This window comes from Caretta caretta, chromosome 5 (genome assembly GCF_965140235.1).
Source record: "Caretta caretta isolate rCarCar2 chromosome 5, rCarCar1.hap1, whole genome shotgun sequence".
In the NCBI taxonomy this organism is placed as follows: Eukaryota; Metazoa; Chordata; order Testudines; family Cheloniidae; genus Caretta; species Caretta caretta.
The window spans coordinates 58,623,154-58,644,681 of NC_134210.1; the positions used below are offsets into that span (position 1 = coordinate 58,623,154).

Consider the following 21,528-nt stretch of genomic DNA (forward strand, 5'->3'; position numbering starts at 1 on the left):
ATTTCCTTTTAGTACAAAAAGGGTGGGCAACAATTGCCTGACTTCCCTTGGTGCTGCTCATCCACATTTCCCACAGAAGTCTGTGGGAGTTGCTGGTGTTCACCACTTCTGAAAATCAGGTCAATAACCATTTATTTTCAAAGGAATTGCAAAACATACATCAGTCTGAAATTATATCAACCCCTGGCGCTCAGGAGGGTCTTTCAGGAATGCATGTGATGAAATGCATTAAAAGGAAGAGTTTTTATGGCAATCAAAGCCCCTGCAAAGTTCTCAGGGACTGGAAGAAATCCACTTCACAATTGTGCCTTCGTTTTTGGCTGTGTCTACAGGTGTGTAAAGCGACAGAGTGACCTGGGTTTTGAGTTGAAGCAAAGCATAATTATTTCATTGAATTTTATAACTAAGCACCAGAACACAGAATGCCAAATTCTGACCATTCCAGTGTGGGTGTTCTGGTGGTGGGAAAGGCACAGCTGTCATTGCCCCCTCCTTCTAGAACACTTTTCTGAGGAAAGAGTATTTTGCTGCAACCCTCAAAGAACAAGCTAGTTCTGCCTGTAGCATTGGCAGTCCTACCAGAGAGGTTGTGTGTGGACAAAACCAGCATCTTGCCCTGCCCTGCAGTTTGCCAGGTTGACTGTAGTGGGAGAAGTGTTATCTCCAGGTTTTTAAAGGAGCAGTAAGTAACTTAAATCTCTGTATCAGCGGAGTAGCCGTGTTAGTCTGGATCTGTAAAAGCGGCAAAGAGTCCTGTGGCACCTTATAGACTAACAGATGTATTGGAGCATAAGCTTTCATGGGTGAATACCCACTTCGTCGGATGCATCCAAAAAAGTGGGTATTCACCCACGAAAGCTTATGCTCCAATACATCTGTTAGTCTATAAGGTGCCAGAGGACTCTTTGCCGCTTTAACTCTCTGTAGAGTCTTTCTGGAGGCTTTAATCCCTTACAAAGGCAAAATTCCTACAGGTTGCTCCCATTCTTTTTCCCTTCCATTGTGCATCTCAGCTTCCTAAAAGGCACAGCTGAACCCAGAGAACTCAATTTTCAGCCCTGGCTCTGCCTGCTTTGTGCTACTGCAAAGCAGGTAAAGAGATATCATAGAATATCAGGGTTGGAAGGGACCTCAGGAGGTCGTCTAGTCCAACCCCCTGCTCAAAGCAGGACCAATCCCCAATTTTTGCCCCAGGTCCCTAAATGGCCTTCTCAAGGATTGAACTCACAGGCCTGGGTTTAGCAGGCTAAGGCTCAAACCACTGAGCTATTGCTCCTCCTCTAGAGAGGCAGCCAGTGATCCCCTCCCAACATCAGGGAAGCTTAGTATACGCAATACTGCAAATACTACAATACCGTTACCTACTTGCAGAGATAACATTGTCAGAATTGTAATGGTGACCTGCTATATTAAATTCAAGCTTCAGTGAGGCTGATAATGTTTGGCTGAGTCACAGATTCATAACAACCTAGGCAGAGTACCAGCCATCTCTTGCACAGATAAAATAAAACATGTATAGGAAACACAACAATGTGTATATGTTCTTACTTACAGCCTAGTACGTGGCCCAGGGATTTTTGGGGAGGTCACTGTGTACTGGAATATAACTCCCCCTCTACAGAAGGAATTTGCTGAGATATCAGGGACCTTGACAATGCGAGATAGGCAGTCTGCAGCTGTTATACTAATACAGGTGAGAGAGATCTATAGCATTGGTTATTCCAGTACTCTTTTTGTTAGTAGTTAATGGTAGAGCTCAGCTTTATTTGTTTGTTTTCTGTAGGCTATAGATGATAACCTTCCTGAAGAGAAGAGTTACTACCAGTTTCATCTATCTAGAGTCAGTGATGGAGGAGTCATAAATGAGTCTACTAGCATAGCAAATATCACCATGGTTGCTAGTGACTTCCCCTATGGGCAATTTGCATTTTCACAGGAAACTCTTCAGACAACAGAAGAAGAAAAATCGGTATTGAGTTAAAAGATTAAAATCCTTAAAAATGGAGGAATTAATCTGAAATGTGAATTTTTAATGCTTTTGGTAGCTGTCGTTATCTATGTACAGTGGATGCCAATTTCCTAAAAATAAATAGCTGAGACTTTATTTCTGCATGTGTGCAATACAGTGTAATGTGTGATTCTGTGTGGTGGGCTTTGAGAGATATTTGAAGTGGCTGGCCTCTTCTGAGTTGTGTGATTAATTCAATTTCTGTATTTAATCTATATTTAATTTATTTAATGGTTTTATTTAGTAAAACTAATTGATGTGATGTCTGTAGAATAGTGTTCTTAGAAGCATATATAACACAAAATAAAGGCAAAAAGTTAAAACTAAGCTTTTTGTTTCCCTCAGGTTAACATCACTATTGTCCGTTCCAGTGGGTATTATGGTCGAGTGCAACTCTGCTATTGGATATTAAATGGGACTGCAGAGGAGAGCATGGATTTCACTTCCTCGTCAGGGGAGCTTATGTTTGAGCCAGATGAGACTACTCAAAGGATTTCAGTTGAAATCCATGATGATGACCTTCCTGAAGGTCCTGAAGAATTTTCAATAACTATTACCAAAGTAGAGCTCCAGGGAAGGTAAAGATATATTTCACTGCAGAGGAAAAGATTAGTTACAGGCCCAAAAGTGAACTATGTATATAGAATCTTATCTCACTGCAGTAAATCCCTGATTCTTACTCTGATATAGTAGCTTATTTTCTAACAGTGTAATAATAGAGATTTGGATCAAATATAAATAGAGGGACACCCTCATTTTTCCAACATTTATTACATTAATAAATTACTGATTAATGATTAAAGTGAGGACTCAGTAGGTATCACAGAAATTTAATAGCTATTTATTTTTGGATATTCCAGAGAGGTGCAGAAGAAAATGGTGTAGAGATTTACATAGTGAGGAAAATGGAATATCCTGTTTGAAGGTGAAATGCACTTATTCAGTTAGGGTTAAGTTTATAGAATGGGTGGTAAATGCTGCAGATCTCTGAAGAGGCAAGAAATAATTTAATGTAATATACTGAAAGGGAGAAAATAGTTTGTAAACTACAAAATTGTAACTTTTGTTACAATACTTGGGGAAGTATGAACATCTCTAATATAATATGAGGATATTTTTGAGGAAATGGCAAAAAAGAGATATCTTTAATTTTAGCAGAAATAGTCCATCATTTCTTTACTGTTGATTGAAAAAGTATAAATAAATTAGATACAATCCTGCCTAGAACTAAGAACCAAAGATTGTTTCATCCCAATCAAGAAATCTACTTTCAGTATGTTATATTACTATATAGGAACCTCAGACTAAAGCTTATGAAATTAACTATTTTATAATTTGTAAGCTTTTTACAACAAAACGATACACTCAAAGATTTGGACCTTCAACACTCCTCTCCCGGCTGATGGAAATATAAAATATTTGCCTGTGAAGAATGCTTTCTCTGTGAGCAAATCCCACAAATTCATCACTCCTTGCAAAACCTGCAGTAACTGATATTTTTTCCATAAAGCTTTACCCCTCCAACCTCTGATTTAAATTTGGCCTCTGTCACTTAGTGCATACTTGCCAACTGTACTGAATTTCTTGGCATAGAACTAAATTTTGTCTTGTCAATACTCTGTAACTTTGATATTGTACGATTTTCATCATATTCTTCTGCAGGAAATTTGCTGATCCTTTCTACTACTGGTGTCCATACTGGGCATGCTAATCTTAGGCCCTGATCCCAAAAGAGATCCACAAGTGCTGATCATTATGACACAATATTTCACAGAAGCTATGCACCAACAATGGGAGACACCACAAGCAACAGTCCACACTTGAGCCTTTGTAGATTCAGGGCTTTAAGGTTTATCTCTTGGGGTATAATCTCATTAATAGATAGTTTTGTCACTGTCTGTTCTCACAGAACAATCAGGTTACTGTTTCTGTACTTCCCAAGGGTTTGTGAAGTTGGTTGCAAATAAAATTGGAAAGACGTGACAATGGAGAGACTTTCATTTTCAGGGAAGAAAAAAACAACTCTGTCCTGCACTTGTTCTGCTTTTGAAAGGTGTGGCTGGGAGGGTTGTGACAATAATTGTAAAAGAACCAAAGTACTTGTGGAGTCTACAGAATGACATACAGGCATATTGAGCCCATTTCTTTTTATAAAAGCTAACATATCTTTATTTTCTTCTCATGCTCTTGCAAGTGGATTTGATTTTGCTGTTAGAGAAAATGGACTGCAAGTGGACCAGCCCCCTGGGATAGGAAACATCTCCACAGTTCACATCATTATAACGAAAAATGACAATGCAGAGGGCATCATTGAGTTTGATCCGTGGTATATCACTCTGCAAGGTAGGTTAATGTTTAAATTTATGCTGCAATTTAAAGGATAGGCTTGCGACTACAGCACAGGATTGGTGGTCAAGGCTTCTGGGCTCTATTCTTGGCTTTGCCACAAGCTTCATGTATGTTCTTGGGTAAGTGATTGAGCTTCATTCCCTGCTTTCAGCCTTTGTAAACGAGGATGAATACAGTTTTGCAAAAGTCTGTTTGCTCACCTGTCTGGGGGAAGTGTTTTTTTTAAGGAGTAAGGAAATAGTATTATATTTTTCATTATCAGTCATCATAGAAAAGGAAAGGCATGTAGATTTTGTGCCTGGGCTGGTATATTTTGCAATCTGGAATGATACCTACTTAGAACAGGTGTTGTGAGGCTTATTTCAATGGCAATTATAAAACATTTGAGATCCTGAGATGGGAAGTTTTATAGAAGAGCAAAGTATTACCATTATGATTATTATTTATCTTCTCATGTATTACAGTCAAATGTTTGTATTCGTTATGGTGTACTTTTGTATGACATACTGAGGTAAATGAATCCTAGCTATGGCTCCAGAGAAATAAATAGAGGATCACCAGGGATGAATCTGGCCTTTGATATCTTCAGTAATAAGTAAAATCTCTGAAAATATCCGTATCTTTGCCGCCACCACTACATTGGATTACTGCAATATGAAGCTCTATTTAAGACTGCTCTTGAAGATCCCTACAAGCTTCAGCTAGTGTGAAATGTGGCAGCCTCCCTACTTAGTTGAGCAAGTAGTCTAAAGTATATTACAGCTGAGTTTTGTGCATTGCACTGGCTAGCCGTTTACTTATCGGTCCAGTTCAGTTCAAGATGTTATTAATTGGTAAAGCCTTATATTGTTTAAGATGTGTCTTAAGACTACCTTGATTCTTATTCATTCACCGTATTAATTGGGCATGCATTTGCTTTTACATATTCTCTGAAGATCATGAATAGTTGCTATAATTATCATACTGTACTTTACAAAGTAATCTACAAATTCTCTATTGAGGGAACTGTAAACTGACAAATCATAATGAGTGTAGCATTGTATTCTTTGTTATTGATTCAGTTATTAAAGTTTAAAATAATGTGCATGTATTTTGATCAGTGTCAAAACCTGAGAGGGGAAAAAAAGAGAACCTAGAAACATAAGACAGCTGGATGTTGTTCAAAGCTTCTCTGTATATCTGATTAAAGAAAGTGCACATAATTCTCTTATGGGAAACAAGTGATAATCCATTTATGTATATTATAATGTTGTTAGTCACTCTGTTGCCAATTTTTAGAAGCAGTTGGCTCAATTGCCCGAGCAATTCATGCCCTTGTGAGTACAATGGGCACATAAGTGTATAATCACCTATTTTGGGTGTCTAAATGGTCATTTACATGTACAGTTTATGAAGCTACTCTGAAAAATGCGCTCTTATTGTACAGTAGGTCATTTTGAATTACTCTTGCAGTGGAAGAGGATGTTGGAATGATCATGATTCCTGTAGTGAGAAAGCGTGGAACTCATGGCTATGTGACAGCTGATTTTCTCTCTCAAAGTATTTCTGCACTTCCTAATGGTATTGACTACAGTGTCAATAATAACTCAGTCATCTTTCATCATGGCCAGAACCAGAGTTTTATCAGTGTCTCTATTACAGATGATGATGAAAGGTAATGGTGTTGGATCTTTGTTTAGTTATTCATGTGTTACCCTATAATTGTTTAGAAATCCAGTTTTAGCCCATTGCATGGTACATACTTATACTTTGATTTAAAGAGAACAAACCAAGGAGTGTGCAGGAAGTTAGGACAGCCCTTGGCTGCTGCTACCAAGTCACTGAATTACCTTTATTTCAGATCTTAGGTTTATGCAAAGAAAAGGAATAATCAACAATACATTCATTGCTTCATGTACATTTAAAATAGTGCATATATGCAATCAACAAGGCAACTTACTAGATTTTCAGCATTTATTTTTACTCCATGTTTGTTAGTGTTTTAAAGACTCTGATCTCTTTGACCCAGGGAGTTTGCAGAGCAGTTTGAAATCCAGCTGATAGGAGCCACCGGAGGAGCAGTCCTTGGGCTCCACCTAGTGAGTCAAATCACTATTGCTAAGAGCGACTCCCCTAATGGACTTGTCCGATTCCTCAACCAAAGCCGAATTATTGTTCCAAACCCCAGTTCCTTGCTGACACTGTCCTTGGTGCTGGAAAGAACTGGAGGATTGATAGGAGAAACTCAGGTAGGCCTTGCCTTTCAAAGCATTTTGTGTAGTTTTCAATAAAAATAAGATATAATTTCACTCTATAAAATCATGTTGAGAGAAGGAAGGTATGTAATTTATTAAATTCATAGGTTGAAAATATAATAGCAATAATGTATTACTACTTTGCATTTCCATAGGACTTTACATTTGAGGCTCTCAAAGCACTTTATGCACATGAATGAATTTCGACCCCACTAAAACTACTGTAAAGTAGATGTTATCTCTTTATTTACCCTCTGCTTGAAGACCAGAAAATTGAGTTGTCAAGAAATTAAGTGACTTGTCCCAGGTCACACAAGAATTGTGTTAAAGAGCTGAGAATAAAACTTAGAAGAGAATCTAGCCCCAAACTTACAGCCACCTGTCGAGGGCTGCCTTACATGCTGCACAGTACCCAGAGCCCCCTTCAACATTCAGCACTACAAGCACTTCCCCTCCTGCCTCCATTCATCAGGGCTTGTGAAGGGAGGCAGCATTGTTTCACTTACATCAGTCCTGCTGCTCCTGTTCAGAGAATTCTCCCTAACCCCTTGCAGCTGCAATGGCATGTATGTGGCTCCATGTCTTCTGATTCCCAGTCCTATGCCATAACTTGAAGACTGTTTTTCCTTGCCATTTATTGGGGGGCAGAATAACGGTTTAATGTTGACTTCTCTCTGGAACTATAAATAGCAAGTGTGTCTGATTCTTCTCTCATATCAGTTTCACACATTTCGTTCAGTTACATTCATTTACATTGGTGTAACAGAATGATCAGACCCTGTCTCCTTCAGCATATATGTTTACAACAATTACTTACTCTAATGGTGAATGTACATCCTCTTCTCCTAAATATTTCAGATCCCATCATTTAAACATTACCTTAATAAAACTCTTAAAGTAATGTGCATTGGTTTAATTACAGCAAATGATCAGATATGATTTTAACTTAAACACATCAGTTTTTTCCATGCTGCCTATTACACATGGAATTCTTTCCAATGACTAGTCTGTTAAGCCACTGCCCTCTCTTCCTTCAAATCCTGCCTCATTACCCAGTTGCGCCATGATGTTTGCTGGGGATGACCTATTTTATTTACTTACTTATACTTACATAATTAAAACCAGAGGTGAAAGTAAGCCGGTCGGGTCCAATACGGCGTACCGGCAAGAGCCAGTATGCTGTGCTGGACCGGACCAGCTTTCCCGATGGTGATTTAAAAGGCCCATGCTCCTGCCACTGTGGGGAGCCCCGGGCCATTTAAATCACCTCTGGAGATCCGGCAGCGGGACTTGGGCGGTGCTTTAAAGGATCCGGGGCTCCCCTGCCACTGTGGGAAGCCCCGGACCCTTAAAGCACCACCGGAGCTCTGGCAGTGGGGCTCGGGCGGGGGATCCCCGCTGTGGCTGGAGCCCGGGGCTCTGGCAGCCGGGCTCCAGCAGGGATTTAAAATGCCTGGAGCTCTGCGGTGGCCAGAGCCTCGGGCCCTTTAATTCACCCCTGAGTCCCAGGGCTCCCAGCCGCCTCTGCAGCCCTGGGGCCTTTAAATTGCCTCTTCCGGTTGAGGCCACGCCCCACTCAGGACTCTGGCATACTGGTAAGTCCTTTAAGTCAGTGGTTCTCAAAGGGTCTGCTGCTTGTTCAGGGAAAGCCCCTGGCGGGCCGGACCAGTTTGTTTACCTGTTGCGTCCGCAGGTTCGGCTGATCACGTCTCCCACTGGCCGCGGTTCGCTGCTCCAGGCCAATGGGGGCTGCGGGAAGCGACGCGGGCTAAGGGACGTGCTGGCCGCCCTTCCCACAGCCCCCATTGGCCTGGAGTGGCGAACCACGGCCAGTGGGAGCTGCGATTGGCCAAACCTGCGGACATGGCAGGTGAACAACCGGTCCAGCCCGCCAGGGGCTTTCCCTGAACAAGCGGCTGACCGGCTTTGAGAACCACTGCTTTAAGTTACTTTCACCCCTGATTAAAACCCAGACAAACATTCCCCACACAAAAAAGCCACAAAACTCCACTTCTAACTGATTTGGAGCTATCAAGCAGTATAGCTATATGATAAACTGAATAATATTACTCTTGTCCTCCTTTTTCTTTCCTCCTAATTTTTATTACATTCTTTTCCTATGTCATACATTAAATTAGCCCCCAAATCCTGTCCAGATACAGGTGCTTTATTATTTGCAATGTAAAATTAAGAACGTACATGAGTCTTCGCAGGATTTTGAGGACTTTGAGTACAAGCTCTTTGGGGCAAAGACTTTATCTGGTGTGTTTAGTACAAGGTGTGGCAGGGCAGAGTTCTAATCTCGATTAGAGCTTTTGGGTTCTACAGTAATAAAAGTTAATAACATACATAATTTTTTTCCTGTGTGTGCTCATTAAAATAAAGTTTTGATTCTTTTCTGTTTATTAACATCCATAATTTTGAAGTTTTGTTTTTAAAGTAATAGTCAGAATAACTCTTCACTGTTTCTCTTTTTTCTGTCTCTAGGTTAATTTTTAGAAAATATTATGATTAGAGAGAAGAGTCCGATGTTACAGTTATGTTGTGTGCCATCCATTCTCTTAACAGTATAGTATGACTGTATAATCACATACCAGATATACTGATTCTTAGGATAGTATAATTGGGTTACACCGTTACTTCTTCCCTTTGTTGTGAGGCTGTTATTAAATTGACGCGACTCTACATTTGAAACTAATATTTTCCACAGATTAATTGGGACATTTTAGGACCCAATTCAGAAGAGGCATTGTCCCCCCTGAGCAGTGACATTGGTGACCCTGTGAATGGATCATTCTATTTTAGAGAAGGAGAAGGAGGTCTGAGAACTATTAGTCTGAAAATCTACCCTCATGGAGAAGTTGAAGTTCAGGAGATCTTCATTATTAGGCTGAGCCTTGTGAAAGGTGAAACAGAAATAGACCCCAAGGCTACCAACATTACCCTAATAGTAAGTTGTTACTTTTTTTCCCTTGAGGATTATTTCTGAAGAGTTTTTGAATTTAATCCAACAGATTGCCTAGTTTATCATTCCACTCCCTCGTCTCATGTCTTACCCAGCAACAGTATTATAGAAGCAAGGAGGTAAAGGATCCATGAATCAAGGCTGTTATCTCAGCACCAACCTGGCCCTATTCCCTTCCAGTTGTCTTAGCTTTCTGAACTGAAAGTATGGAGTGGAACCTCATGCCCAAATTCTTAGTTTGCATTCTGTGTTTTCCCTATCCTCCTCTTTTCTCTTTCAGCTTCTGTATGTAAAAGGAAAGCAAGAAGAAATCCAGCTACAGAAGAATAAAAAGTATGGGTAATGGGGGGAGAAGAAAGGAGAGGCACGGTAGCAAGGAAAAATCCTTGCTGCAGAGACTTCACAGCTTAAAGCGATTCTGGCAGGAGAGGGGAGAATCCTATGAACAGCCAGCAGGGAAATACATCCTTCTCACATAACAACCTTCTCAGAGCTGTGCATTGAGGTTTTGCACAGAATTACGCCGCCCCTCCCCCAGGACCAAGTTTTTTTCCTCAGCCTCTGTTCCATCACCCTACAGTGCTTCCTGTTTTTTTGGCTGGTTTTTTTTTGGCCTGACAGAAATCTCATCCTCTGAGAAAGGCCCTCAGACAGTCTGTGGGGGGAGAGAGTAGTGGGCATGACAAACTGCATATGTGACATCAAAAAGTGCAAAGCCAAAACAAAGGAGTTTCAGATCCTGGGATAGCTACTCCCATATACTACTACTGCCTCCCATTCCACCCCCTTGCATGTGTCCCTTTGCACATCTTAGTCCAAGCCTTACCTCTTGAATGAAATGATATCGGGGAAGGTCCAAGGACTGGAATTGACTTCAACTCCTTATGGGAGATTCTATCTGTGGCAAAAGTAGAGCCTACATTTGGAGCAAGGCTTCAATCTCTAAATGTCTCTCAAAAATGTTGTCCTGCTTCCCACTTTGGTACTTTGGTCCCATCAACCAAGTCAGGATAGACTTGGTAGGTTCTTGGTCCCTGTTTCCTACTCCAGGTTTACTATGGAAAGCCAAAAATCCCCAGAGGTGTTCTGGACTTTAGGTAAGAATTCCTAAATAAATGCTAACCAATAGGACAGACATCTTTATTATTGGATCTCTAAGTAGTTCAGGGAAGCTGTCTGGGAATTAGAAGATTAATTTGCAAATTAATCCAGAGTGAATTCCTTTTGCAACTTTACCTTGGAATGTGGACAGATGAATAAGGATGACATGGTTTTCTCTACTTCCAGAAGACCTCTGTTATTGTCAGTTTTACAGTAACTTCTACCCACCAGTCAGATGCCGTGAAAGTTTACTCTCCTCCTTGTGTTTCCCATGGCACAACGTTCAACAGGACCTATAGATAATTACTCTCTTAATATAATCCTACCCTCATCTTTATGGGATTGCGTGGAACGTCTACCTAAGGGACATGCACATGCTCTCTACGTGTGCTTCCCAACCCCTTCTCACACAAAGTTAAAGATCTATGCCTTCTTCATCCTTACACATATTGAGTTAAAGATCTGTGCCTGCTGACTGTTTTTCTCCTTATTAGCCATTATTTTTCAAAATAGGACAGTTTTTGAATCTCCCCAAGCTTATTCTGGAGACTCATATCACTGAATGGATTGTTTTAGTTACACTGTGATCTGATCTCTCCATTGCAGGAGAGGAAGCTTCTCTCCGTAGGTGACAAGCAAGCTCTGAAGTTTTACCTGTTTTGTACTTCCAGTTTCAGAAGAATTAAGTCTTTTTTAAAAGGTTGCTACAAGGGACAGACTGCCACTGAGACCACAGTGGCTCAGTCAATCAGATATTGTAGTCCATTAGCATATGATCAGGCCATTCTGTCTGAAGTATGGCAACTTCACAGGCTCAGAACTCAGAAGCATTTAACTCTGGAATTTGTTAGGTCATCTCCTGACACTGTCATCTGGCATTATTAATTGGATCTGTCCCTGTTGGCTGACATTTGTTGGTCACTAAGGGTGCCAAGCATCCCTTTAAGTGACATACACTGTCCCGGATTGCTGCTGTTCAGTAGGATGAAAGAAGAGGGACATAGGATAAGGGAAAATTAGTCACTGATAATTCTGTTCACCATAGTACTTTCTTCCTACATCCATCCCCCTTTTCTCTGGAGATTATCACTTGGGAGTTTTTTCCCCCTCTGGTTTTACTGTCTATTACTTTGCTCTGGAAGTCTCCAATTGGAAAGATAGCTGATGGATTAGTGCTTATATATAAGCCTTGGTTGTCAGGTCTCTTGCCTCCTTGCTTCTGGTAGGTGGAGTCCTAATGCTGTCTGTAATTACTAGTGGTGTGCAGGATGTACAAAGAGAAGACTGTGATAAACAAAATTCCCAGTAAGTAATTTTTCCCAAATCCAACAGAGTATATAATTCAGTACAATTATTGAGGGCACCTTATCCCACAAACATCTCAAGGGGCCTTATAATAATAAAATCAAAAAGGTAATTGAAATATATCAAGCACTGAGAAAAAGGACTTTTAATCTGAATCTTAAAAAATGTAATGGTGCCAGTGGTTATTCGACTTCTTGTCCCACTCTCATCTGCATCATAGCTAAACTTGATGGTTGCTAGGCACCTAGGCACTTTAGAAAATTCCTCTAGGCACCTATGTGTGTCTTCAGGTACCTAAATACCTTTAAAATGTAGGGCCTAACGACCAATATAATAATAATTCCCCCCTCCGCCAATATTTGATTGTGTGGGGAAGGGGGAGGGACACAGGAAGATGGGATTTAAAATGTGATATTGATATCCAGAGACTGAAATTCTCTACTTATTCACTGAAAAGGAATAGCGCAAGCAGTGTTCGATCTAGCTTCTCCACACTGTCCTGTCAATAGAACTGTTTAAATATTGTGTTTGTGTATGCAATGCATATTATTCATCCAGTTGTTACTCTGTGAATAATTAGCTCTAGTATTTGTCTGGCCCTGTCCACCAAAATGCCTCTTCTGTGATCTGGAGAAGCCACCTCTAGTAGTAAGAAGGGGGAGTTCAGTCTCCAAAGCCATTAAATCACTGGTGCCGCTGCTGAGATTGCAGACTAGAGTGCCAGTGAGTGCCCATTATGATTCTGGTATGTGTTGTGGCTCCTATTCACTAGGGGCTGGATTGAATCCATTCAATCAATTAACTTCAATTACCACACTAAAAGGTGAGAATCAGAAACCTAGAGGTGAAGTGTTCTGTATCCCACTACAGATGCCATCCAGTCCAACAATAGTTAATGTAAATATTGCCTGCTGCACTGCAAGTCCAGTAAGCTGCTTGTTCTGACCTTCTAGACTAAAGAGGATAATGGATTCCCATCCTTTTTCTGTGCTCTGGCACAACAGAAGAGAACTCACTCAGATCCCTTAACTTCTCTTCATAGGATTTATTTTCCAAACTTTTTATCATTTCCTTTGCTCTCTGAAGTCTGTCCAAATCATTCATGTCATTTTTTAAAAATATTGTTTGAAACTGAGTGAGGCTTGACCAGTGCTGCTTTAAGTAGTGCTGAGCAGAACAGACTAATTACCTGACTTTGTTTACACATCCTCTCATTATTACAAACCAAGAGCTTTGCCTCTTTCCTGACAGCATCATATTACTGACTTGTATTCAATTTATAATCCACTGTAATGCACTGATTCTTCCTTGTGACACAAATAGCATTTTTCCATTGAACAACTGGTCTTATGTAGATTTAGTGGAGCTGCCTGTTTGTTTTGCGTGTTTGGTCTTGACACCAGACCATTTTACTCTGGTCTCATGGTGCTCCTATCTGCTATTTATTTTTCTTTTCATACAATATCCATTTCAGCTGCTACTGTACTATCTGACTTGTTGGGGGAAAATCAGGATGGTGGAGGGTTAATGGATTTGTGAGTTGTTGAATCCAGCATCGAGTTCCCCAGTGGTCTATAAATAAGATAGTTCATTATGTATTCTTGACCCATATTTTATTTGCTGCTTTCTAGATACAGAAGTTTGGTGATCCCAATGGAATTGTGCAGTTTGCTCCTGAATCATTATCTAGTAAGCACTATGAGGAGCCATCAGTCTTGGAAGGGCCAGAGAATATTACACTTTTCATCAAACGAGTCCAAGGCACTCTGGGGAACATAATGGTATTCTGACTCTCATTTTGGGGTTACTTAAAAACAATATAATCTGCAGTCTTCGTCCATTAGAATGCATATAGGAGAGCAGGCACAATTTAGACCTGTGTTAAGAAAGTCTTTTGATTGCTTACAGTGTTCGTGTATCTTCTTTTGGAGTTGGCATAATTGAACAAGGGATTTGGCCCTAATATTTCATGTTTGGAAAGTCATGTCCAATTTCTATATTGATTGGACAAAATGTGACAACCCATGCTTATTTTTTGACACTCTCCTCTCTCTCTCTCTCTCTTCTCCTATTCTTATGATAGGAGAATGGTGTAGAATGCATTTTTTAATAAAGTGATACCTTCTTAGAAAGGGAGCAACATAGACCCAATCTTCTCAGACAGCTGCGTGCCGTACAACAGATGGGAATTGGGTCCTTGTGCTTTGAACAGTGATCAACACTGGTTATTAAATCAGTTGGGGATTACCTCCTGAAGTTCTTCAGAATTCAGCAAGCTGTTTGTAGCATAATATCATGGACTCCCTTTCTGGTGCAATCATATTTTGGTATTCTTTTTAAAAAGTATCCGGTATCTTATATAATGGATACCAACTGTGGAAATTATTTTTTAAAAGGTATCTGATGTTGATGGAGAGGTAAGGATTTTCCTGTTGTTCTCATTTGGCTGGAGTTCTATACAGAGGAGAAAGATTTTAAAAAAAAATTGTGCACCCTACAGTAAAGAACATTTGGCCCACTTCGTATGTACCTGGAGTACACTTGGTATGTTGTATGCCTGCAGTGCTCAAGGAACTATATTTTGTACTTTTAAGTACTTTGTCATTCTTAAGAGAAAAATTTCTGGGGGACTCTTGAGAGAGGGAACAGCAGGGGAGTGTTGACCAGTAAAAACAAACTGTGGAATTAGGCCTAAAAATTCTGTAAAGTGAACCTACAAAGATATTCAGAAACAACTACCACCACATTCAGGTCACTGAGGGTAAGTTGTGGGAGGAGGGAAGGCAGATTGTGGTCCTGTTTTAGGTTACTATGCCTGTTTCTTTTTTATATTTCCATAAAATAATTTCTATTTTCTTGCTAAATGTTGTATCTTATGCTCTGTGTACCTGAGTGTATGAGAGTTCCAAGTTAGTAAACAATGTTTTTTCACTTATTTCAGGTTCACTGGAAGCTGAGTAGTGATTCTGATACTACAGGTGACTTCCTTGCAACAGGGGGTTCTGTCTCCATTGCTGAAAATCAGAGTGCAGCGGAGATCATTATTCATCTGTTACCAGATGATGTTCCAGAAGTAGATGAGAATTATGTGGTAGAGCTGGTTTCAGTGGAAGGAGGAGCAGATTTGGATCAGGACAAGAGAGTTTTGAGATTCACTGTGTTAGCAAACGATGACCCCCATGGAGTGTTTGCCTTGTACTCTGATAGGCAGTCCGTATTGATAGAGAGAGACTTGAGCCGGCACATTCAGATGAATATAACTCGATATTCTGGGACATTCGGAGATGTGAGTGTTGAGTACCGAATCTCATCTCATCATGAAGAACCAGTAATCACTCCTGAGAATACAGTGGGATGTCTGCTGGTGAAAGATGGTGCCAGCTTTGGTGTGAAGAGAGTGCCAATAAGTAGCCAGGTCTGTAGTGTCCTTAAGTTGGATAGACCTCTCTAGCGTTTTGCTACCTAAATTTATGTCTACATCATATGTACAAATGTCATTGAATAAGACATTAAATGGTGATAAATAGTGTCTGTTGGAGAGAAAGAGAGAAACAATTTTGATACTCTGGATTTTGTATTATTTATGTACAGTTGTGTTAAAAGAAAATGTGATTTTCAGTATAAGAATGGAATATAAAACCAAGGCGATGTGTATCCCTGAGCTTCTGCCTATATCCCTTTCTGTGTATCAGTCATGTTTTCTGTTTTAGATTCTGTTGTGTAGGCCCAAATCCTCTCCCAAGTGTGCTTTTGGGAATGGGCTATTTACTGGAGAAGGCTGCTTGGTTCTGGAAGACTGAATCATCAAGACCTGCAAGTACCCCACAGCTGCTGTATGCTCCCATTTGTGGGTCGAAGTGCATAGCTGCAGATACACTAGCCTCACCCTACTTCATTATCTACATTTCCCATTCTGTTACTGAGCTCATTGTGCTAGATACTGTGAACCTATAATAAGTGACAATCCTTGCCCCAAAGAGCTTACATTGTACAAAACTGCTGTTGGCCTTCCTTCACAGTATTAACTTTTGTGTAATGATTTTGAGGAAGATCTTTGTTAAACTGCTTGCCACTTTAATGCTTCTCAGTTCATGGTACCATTAAAGGAGCTGCAGACCATTTCTGTTACTTAACTCCTTAACTCAGCTGATATTGTTGGTTTCAGTTGAATAAAATTGCCAGTTTTTAAAATTTAAATTGTATCTTTAAAGGTGTTTCTCTTACTGGGCTTGAATTTCACTCTGGAACTGACCAATGCAAGCCTGATCAATGGAAGTGCCAATTATATGCCTAAAATAATATTAGGAAGAGCAAAATCAGCTACTCTGTCCATTCCGGAGGAAGCTGCGAATTCTCAGGTAACTTGACTGACTGCAGTGAAACAAGCTTACCACTAGAGGGCAGTTCCTGATACTTCTGTTACTAGAGGCCTGGGTACTGTATTTAGGTGATGCTAACATTTGTTTTTATGATTAAAGTCAGCTTAATGATTGACAGTCGTCTCCAGTTGTTACATGTACAGTACACATCAAGGATCTGATAAACATTTTGTACCTCAGAAATTCAAGAGACATAGTTTCTAAATGTATTAACTTTTGACACACTTTTTAAAAATGTGTTTTATCTATCTTTGTGGAGGAGATGGTATGATGGGATAACATGATTTTGGTAATTAATTGATCTTTAAATATTCATGGTAAATAGGCCCAATGGCCTGTGATGGGATGTTAGATGGGGTGGGATCTGAGTTACTACAGAAAATTCTTTCCTGGGTATCTGGCTGGTGAATCTTGCCCATATGGTCAGGGTTTAGCTGATCGCCATATTGGGGTCGGGAAGGAATTTTCCTCCAGGGCAGATTGGAAGAGGCCGTGGAGGTTTTTCCCCTTCCTCTGTAGCATGTGGCACGGGTCACTTGCTGGAGGATTCTCTGCTCCTTGAAGTCTTTAAACCACGATTTGAGGACTTCAATAGCTCAGACATAGGTGAGAGCTTTTTCGCAGGAGTGGGTGGGTGAGATTCTGTGGCCTGCGTTGTGCAGGAGGTCAGACTAGATGATCATAATGGTCCCTTCTGACCTTAGTATCTATGAATCTATAAATCTATATGAAAGTAGAAAACAGCTGGTGAACCATAATAGATGTGTTTGCAGTTAGTTTATGCCTGTGTCTTCATAAATCTGAAGCATTAAGAAATTTAAGAAAAATGTTGAGTCCAGATAATATTCTCTCTTTAGGTTAAGTAGTGAGTCTAAAAGCAGCTTATACCAAGAGAGGCAGATTTTCTTCCATTCTTTAACACTGCAAATATAAAGCTTGACACCGTTGTATTGAGCCAAATTCTGCTTTCACTTACTTTAGTGAGATTACATGGGAGTAAACAATGGCAGAATCGGTCCATAATAAAGTACTGTCTACTTCAATTACCCTTATTTAATATACTGGAAACAGACAATAGCATGTCACTGTCTTACCTCTTAAATTCAATTGATGCTAATATTAAATGTTTTTAGATCTCTTATCTTGAACCCCCTTTTTCTCTCTTGCTTCCTTCAATTCATAATTTAACTTTATTCACATGGTTCTTTCCTTTAGCATTGTTTACTACCCCATGGATGCCACTTATATTATCACTTCTAGACTGTGAGAATAACCCTTTTAGTCACAACTTCAGCTGAAGAACAAAGCAAATAGCTGGAACAAGTATTTATCTGCTGAGCAATGTCATTTGGCATTGACTTTCTTTTCATCAGATGCACAGTTGATCATTTATTTTCTGTCTGTGTATGTATGCATACATGCATCATAATAGCTCCTCTCCAAGAGAGTTAAGAAGCTTTTTTTTCCCTTATGAAGAATAGATACCATGTGCTATACCCTGGTATTTTTTAACACAGAAATCTAAGTCACACTGATTACCTATTTCCAAAAATATGAGCGAGTCTCAGAAATCCGGAATTTAGAATCTTTGGTAAATGCATGTGTAGTAGGTATATGGCTACTGTAATATATATAATATATATACAGTATATACATGCAGTACTAGATATTCCCATATCGTTCTAACAAAGATGTATTATATGTTTCTGTAGGTTGGCTTTGAGTCTCTCATTTTACAACTTACAAACATTATAGAAGGGACAGGCGAAGCTGTGATAACCAGAAAAGGAGTGTATGGCTCTGTAACAGTTAGCTGGACTTCTGGATACCCACTTGATTTAATTCCAGAGTTTGTTCATCCAGGCAACATTACACCTGGATTTGGTGAGCACTTTCTTGTTACAGTATACTCAGAGCTACAGAATTTCCATGTCTGACTAACTCCACTTTAGTTGTTGCTCTAATATTTTTGCACATTTCATGCTCCCTTTTTAATAAGAAATCATTGTTTGAATGAAAGTATATTATATGATTTTTATTTGTGAGTAGTAAGGTTTCTTTTTGGAATAAGGAAAACCTTGCATTTCATAGATAATGTACTCCTTAGTGCAATATGCACCTTGTTATACTTCTGAAGAACTGCTTTATAGAGAAAAGGTGCTGTACTTGTCATGCAGATTTCCACTTCCCTAGACAGAGCAGGAGTCTGATGATAACTCACATTTCTCTACGGTCAAAAGTAAAAAGAGGATTCCTGTTTAACAATTTGTGAATTGTTGCTTCTCTGTCTTTCTCCAGGTAATGTTACATTTTCTTATGGCGAACAAAACAAAGTAATTTCATTTCATGTTATTCCAAGCTTAAGTAGACGGGAGGCATTTGCTATCCATCTAACATCAGTGTACAGCAATGTGTCTGGTGGAGCTTACCTGAGGTAAGGGTATTACTTAGACCCTTGGTTAATTGCATGGACCCCAACAAATGGATATATGCAGTAAAAATTCTGATCTGATTACAAACATTTAAACCGTGCAAAACCTAATTGAGTTAGAAAAAGGAAAAATCAGCAACATAAAGATTTGGTAACTTTGTTGGTGAACCCATGGCTCCAGACCAAATGGAACCAATTGGTAGGGCTGCTCTGATCAATCTGGAACCTCTTGCAAAGCCAGTTCAATTCCTTGGTAGTAGTGTGTAGGGTATAACAGGGGAATGGACAATTTGCCTACAACTGGGATATCTGTATATATGTTTGTGAAGGCAGTTACAGGCATAGAGGATCCAAGATTTTCTGAGAAACTGGAGGAGAAGTGGAATCTATAATTTTCCTCTGCAAAGGCCACAATATAGAGAAATGCATTAAATACATCCTAATATCCTAGGGGCACCAATTATCACCACAGAGCTTTCCCTCTGTGCAAAGGATGTCTTTCTCCATACTGTGAAGCACTGAAACATGAGCAAAAAACACCATACTAGTATTGGTGGGTCTGTCTAACCATTGGCAGTGTTTTAACTGGCATCCGGTCAATTTTTGCAAAAGGTCAAAAACTGAATATGTATAGAGAGTGAGTCATCTCATCACCCAAAGAGGTGTTAGATGAGACTTGATTAATATTTTTCGGTGCAGTGTATGGGAAGGTTGCATTGCTACAACCTTTCTGGCAGGTAAAAGGAGAAAAAAATGAAGCAAATTGCACCTACTCTAAAGTCACTTACCTTAAATAAAATTCTGGTATCTCCAAAAAAAACCAGTTTTGAAAAGAATTAAAATTGCTGAATTAAACTAGACTCCATTAGCACTACTAAGTTTGAGGCTGCAGAATCAATGGCTGCTTGTGAGTTTCAGTGCATTGATTTGTAGGACTCTGTCCCACAGGAACCACTAGTTTAAAAGATGCTGCAAGACACCCCATTTTGACAGTCAAAGTGAGTGGAAGTTATTGCAAGACTCTCAGCGAGGGTGTAAAGTACTGCTTGATTCTCTTAAAAAAAAATTACAAGCAATAATTTCTTTCAGGCTCAGGCCTATAAGACCTGAAAAGGAGATTGGTCCAGAGGAGGGAAAGGTAGGCAACGCCTACTCTTTGTCCTGGATATGCAGTGAATAAAGACAAAACACACACACAAAGGCTAGGTCTAAGCATCAGGCTGCAACTTTTATTTAATTGACATAACACTGAGATGAACAGTACCCCCTGGGAAAACAGTGATCCAGTGTGGAAGGACATGACTGCATGAGTGCTTATGAGTGCATGAGCACCCTCTGCTTGACCTCCTTACATCACCCATGGGATCCAGCCAGCTGCTGGAATCACTGACCAGCACCCCTTCTCGTTTGAGGAATGAGGGTAAGAAGACGTGGACAACAATCTATTCTAGATTTGAGATACCTGTCCCTGTCCAAGAAATAACAAACAATACCAGAAGCCTTCCTGACTCCCATGCTCAGGTTTACCCCATGAGCAGGCCCACTGACAACTGCCCTACCCCATGCCAGACACTGAGAGAAAATTCTTCCTCTCTCCTCTGCGTGGAGATATGTCTACATCCCCAATATACCAGGAAAGTCAGTTCTGATGCATTCAAGTCACAGTAACTCAGAGGGTGGGTAGGTGCAGCCCAGACACCTGGGAACATGGTACTCAGGCCTGGGGAGAGGCCTTAAATGCTGGGGGAGGGGTGCAGCCATGTAGTCATACTCATCTGCCTCTCTCAGACTGGTCAGCTGGACTCTACAGAGTGGGGCCAATACCTTGCTCCATATCTGGTGCTATTCTTGACCTCTCCATCCCCCCCTACAGCACCATCATTAGCTATCAATGAATAGAGTCAAGAAAAAAGAAAATAAAGTAATTGGAGAATGAATAAAGAAGGACAAAAAGTGTTAATTAAAATAACTATTTTAATTAGTAATAATTATAAGGTATTTGAGTACATAACTGAGCTCCTCTCAAGGTGTTCCTATATTTATCCAGTAAGTTGTTTGTATTGTTCTTCCTACTTATTAATTAAATTAGTACAAGGCTGCCTCTGCAACATCTCACTAAGAAACTATAAAGATGCCACAATAATACCGCTCTAAACCAGATCATCTTTATTCATTTTCTTTCCTTCTTTCTCCTGCCCCAACTCCTAGCTCATCACACCCCACACCCCTGTGGTATTGAGAGGAGACATTAATGCAGAGAATGTCTGTTCTCCTGACCCTGACTTTCCTCCCATTGCCCCACTGACTCTCTCGCATCTGTGGAATAGTTTCTGCAAGGTTTAAAGTAAGGGAGAAATCTGTGATGCCAGATTTCCCCATTTCCATGCACCCCACCTTCTTTTGCACCTTCTCTGCTCTTGGAAGTGAAAGATAGCATACAGGCCATAATGATTATTGTTTTTTCTTGCCTCAGTCTGCAGCCCATGCTGAAAGGCTTGAAAGTTCTCTGGCCCTGACCAGTGCAAGAACACTCCCTGTGAAGGGAACCTTTTTACCCCCTCTGTCACATTGTCACAACTCCTCCCTTCACCCTCTACACACCAAACTATTCTGAGCGGGGAACTTTTTTTGGTATGGCAACATTTTACATTCAACATCTTGCGTCCATAAATGACAACATAGAATGCAAGACAACAGAGTATCAGGCCCCATCATTTGTAATGGGTGACTTGTGTTTCTTAATTTAACTTTTATGT

General features: G+C 40.1%; 1 protein-coding gene across 6 annotated transcripts in view; it reads left to right on the plus strand.

Annotated features, from left to right (window-relative positions):
• Positions 1–21,528, plus strand: part of ADGRV1 (adhesion G protein-coupled receptor V1) — a 416,951-nt gene that overhangs the window by 155,440 nt on the left and 239,983 nt on the right. For all 6 annotated transcript variants that reach the window (XM_075128570.1, XM_075128569.1, XM_075128566.1 and 3 more), the window contains 12 exons: positions 1,555–1,693; positions 1,784–1,969; positions 2,354–2,586; positions 4,203–4,351; positions 5,810–6,011; positions 6,366–6,585; positions 9,302–9,541; positions 13,594–13,743; positions 14,904–15,377; positions 16,174–16,320; positions 18,054–18,225; positions 18,640–18,775. In XM_075128570.1, the coding sequence (XP_074984671.1) occupies positions 1,555–1,693; positions 1,784–1,969; positions 2,354–2,586; positions 4,203–4,351; positions 5,810–6,011; positions 6,366–6,585; positions 9,302–9,541; positions 13,594–13,743; positions 14,904–15,377; positions 16,174–16,320; positions 18,054–18,225; positions 18,640–18,775 (2,448 nt within the window). The remainder of the gene's footprint in view (positions 1–1,554; positions 1,694–1,783; positions 1,970–2,353; positions 2,587–4,202; positions 4,352–5,809; positions 6,012–6,365; positions 6,586–9,301; positions 9,542–13,593; positions 13,744–14,903; positions 15,378–16,173; positions 16,321–18,053; positions 18,226–18,639; positions 18,776–21,528) is intronic.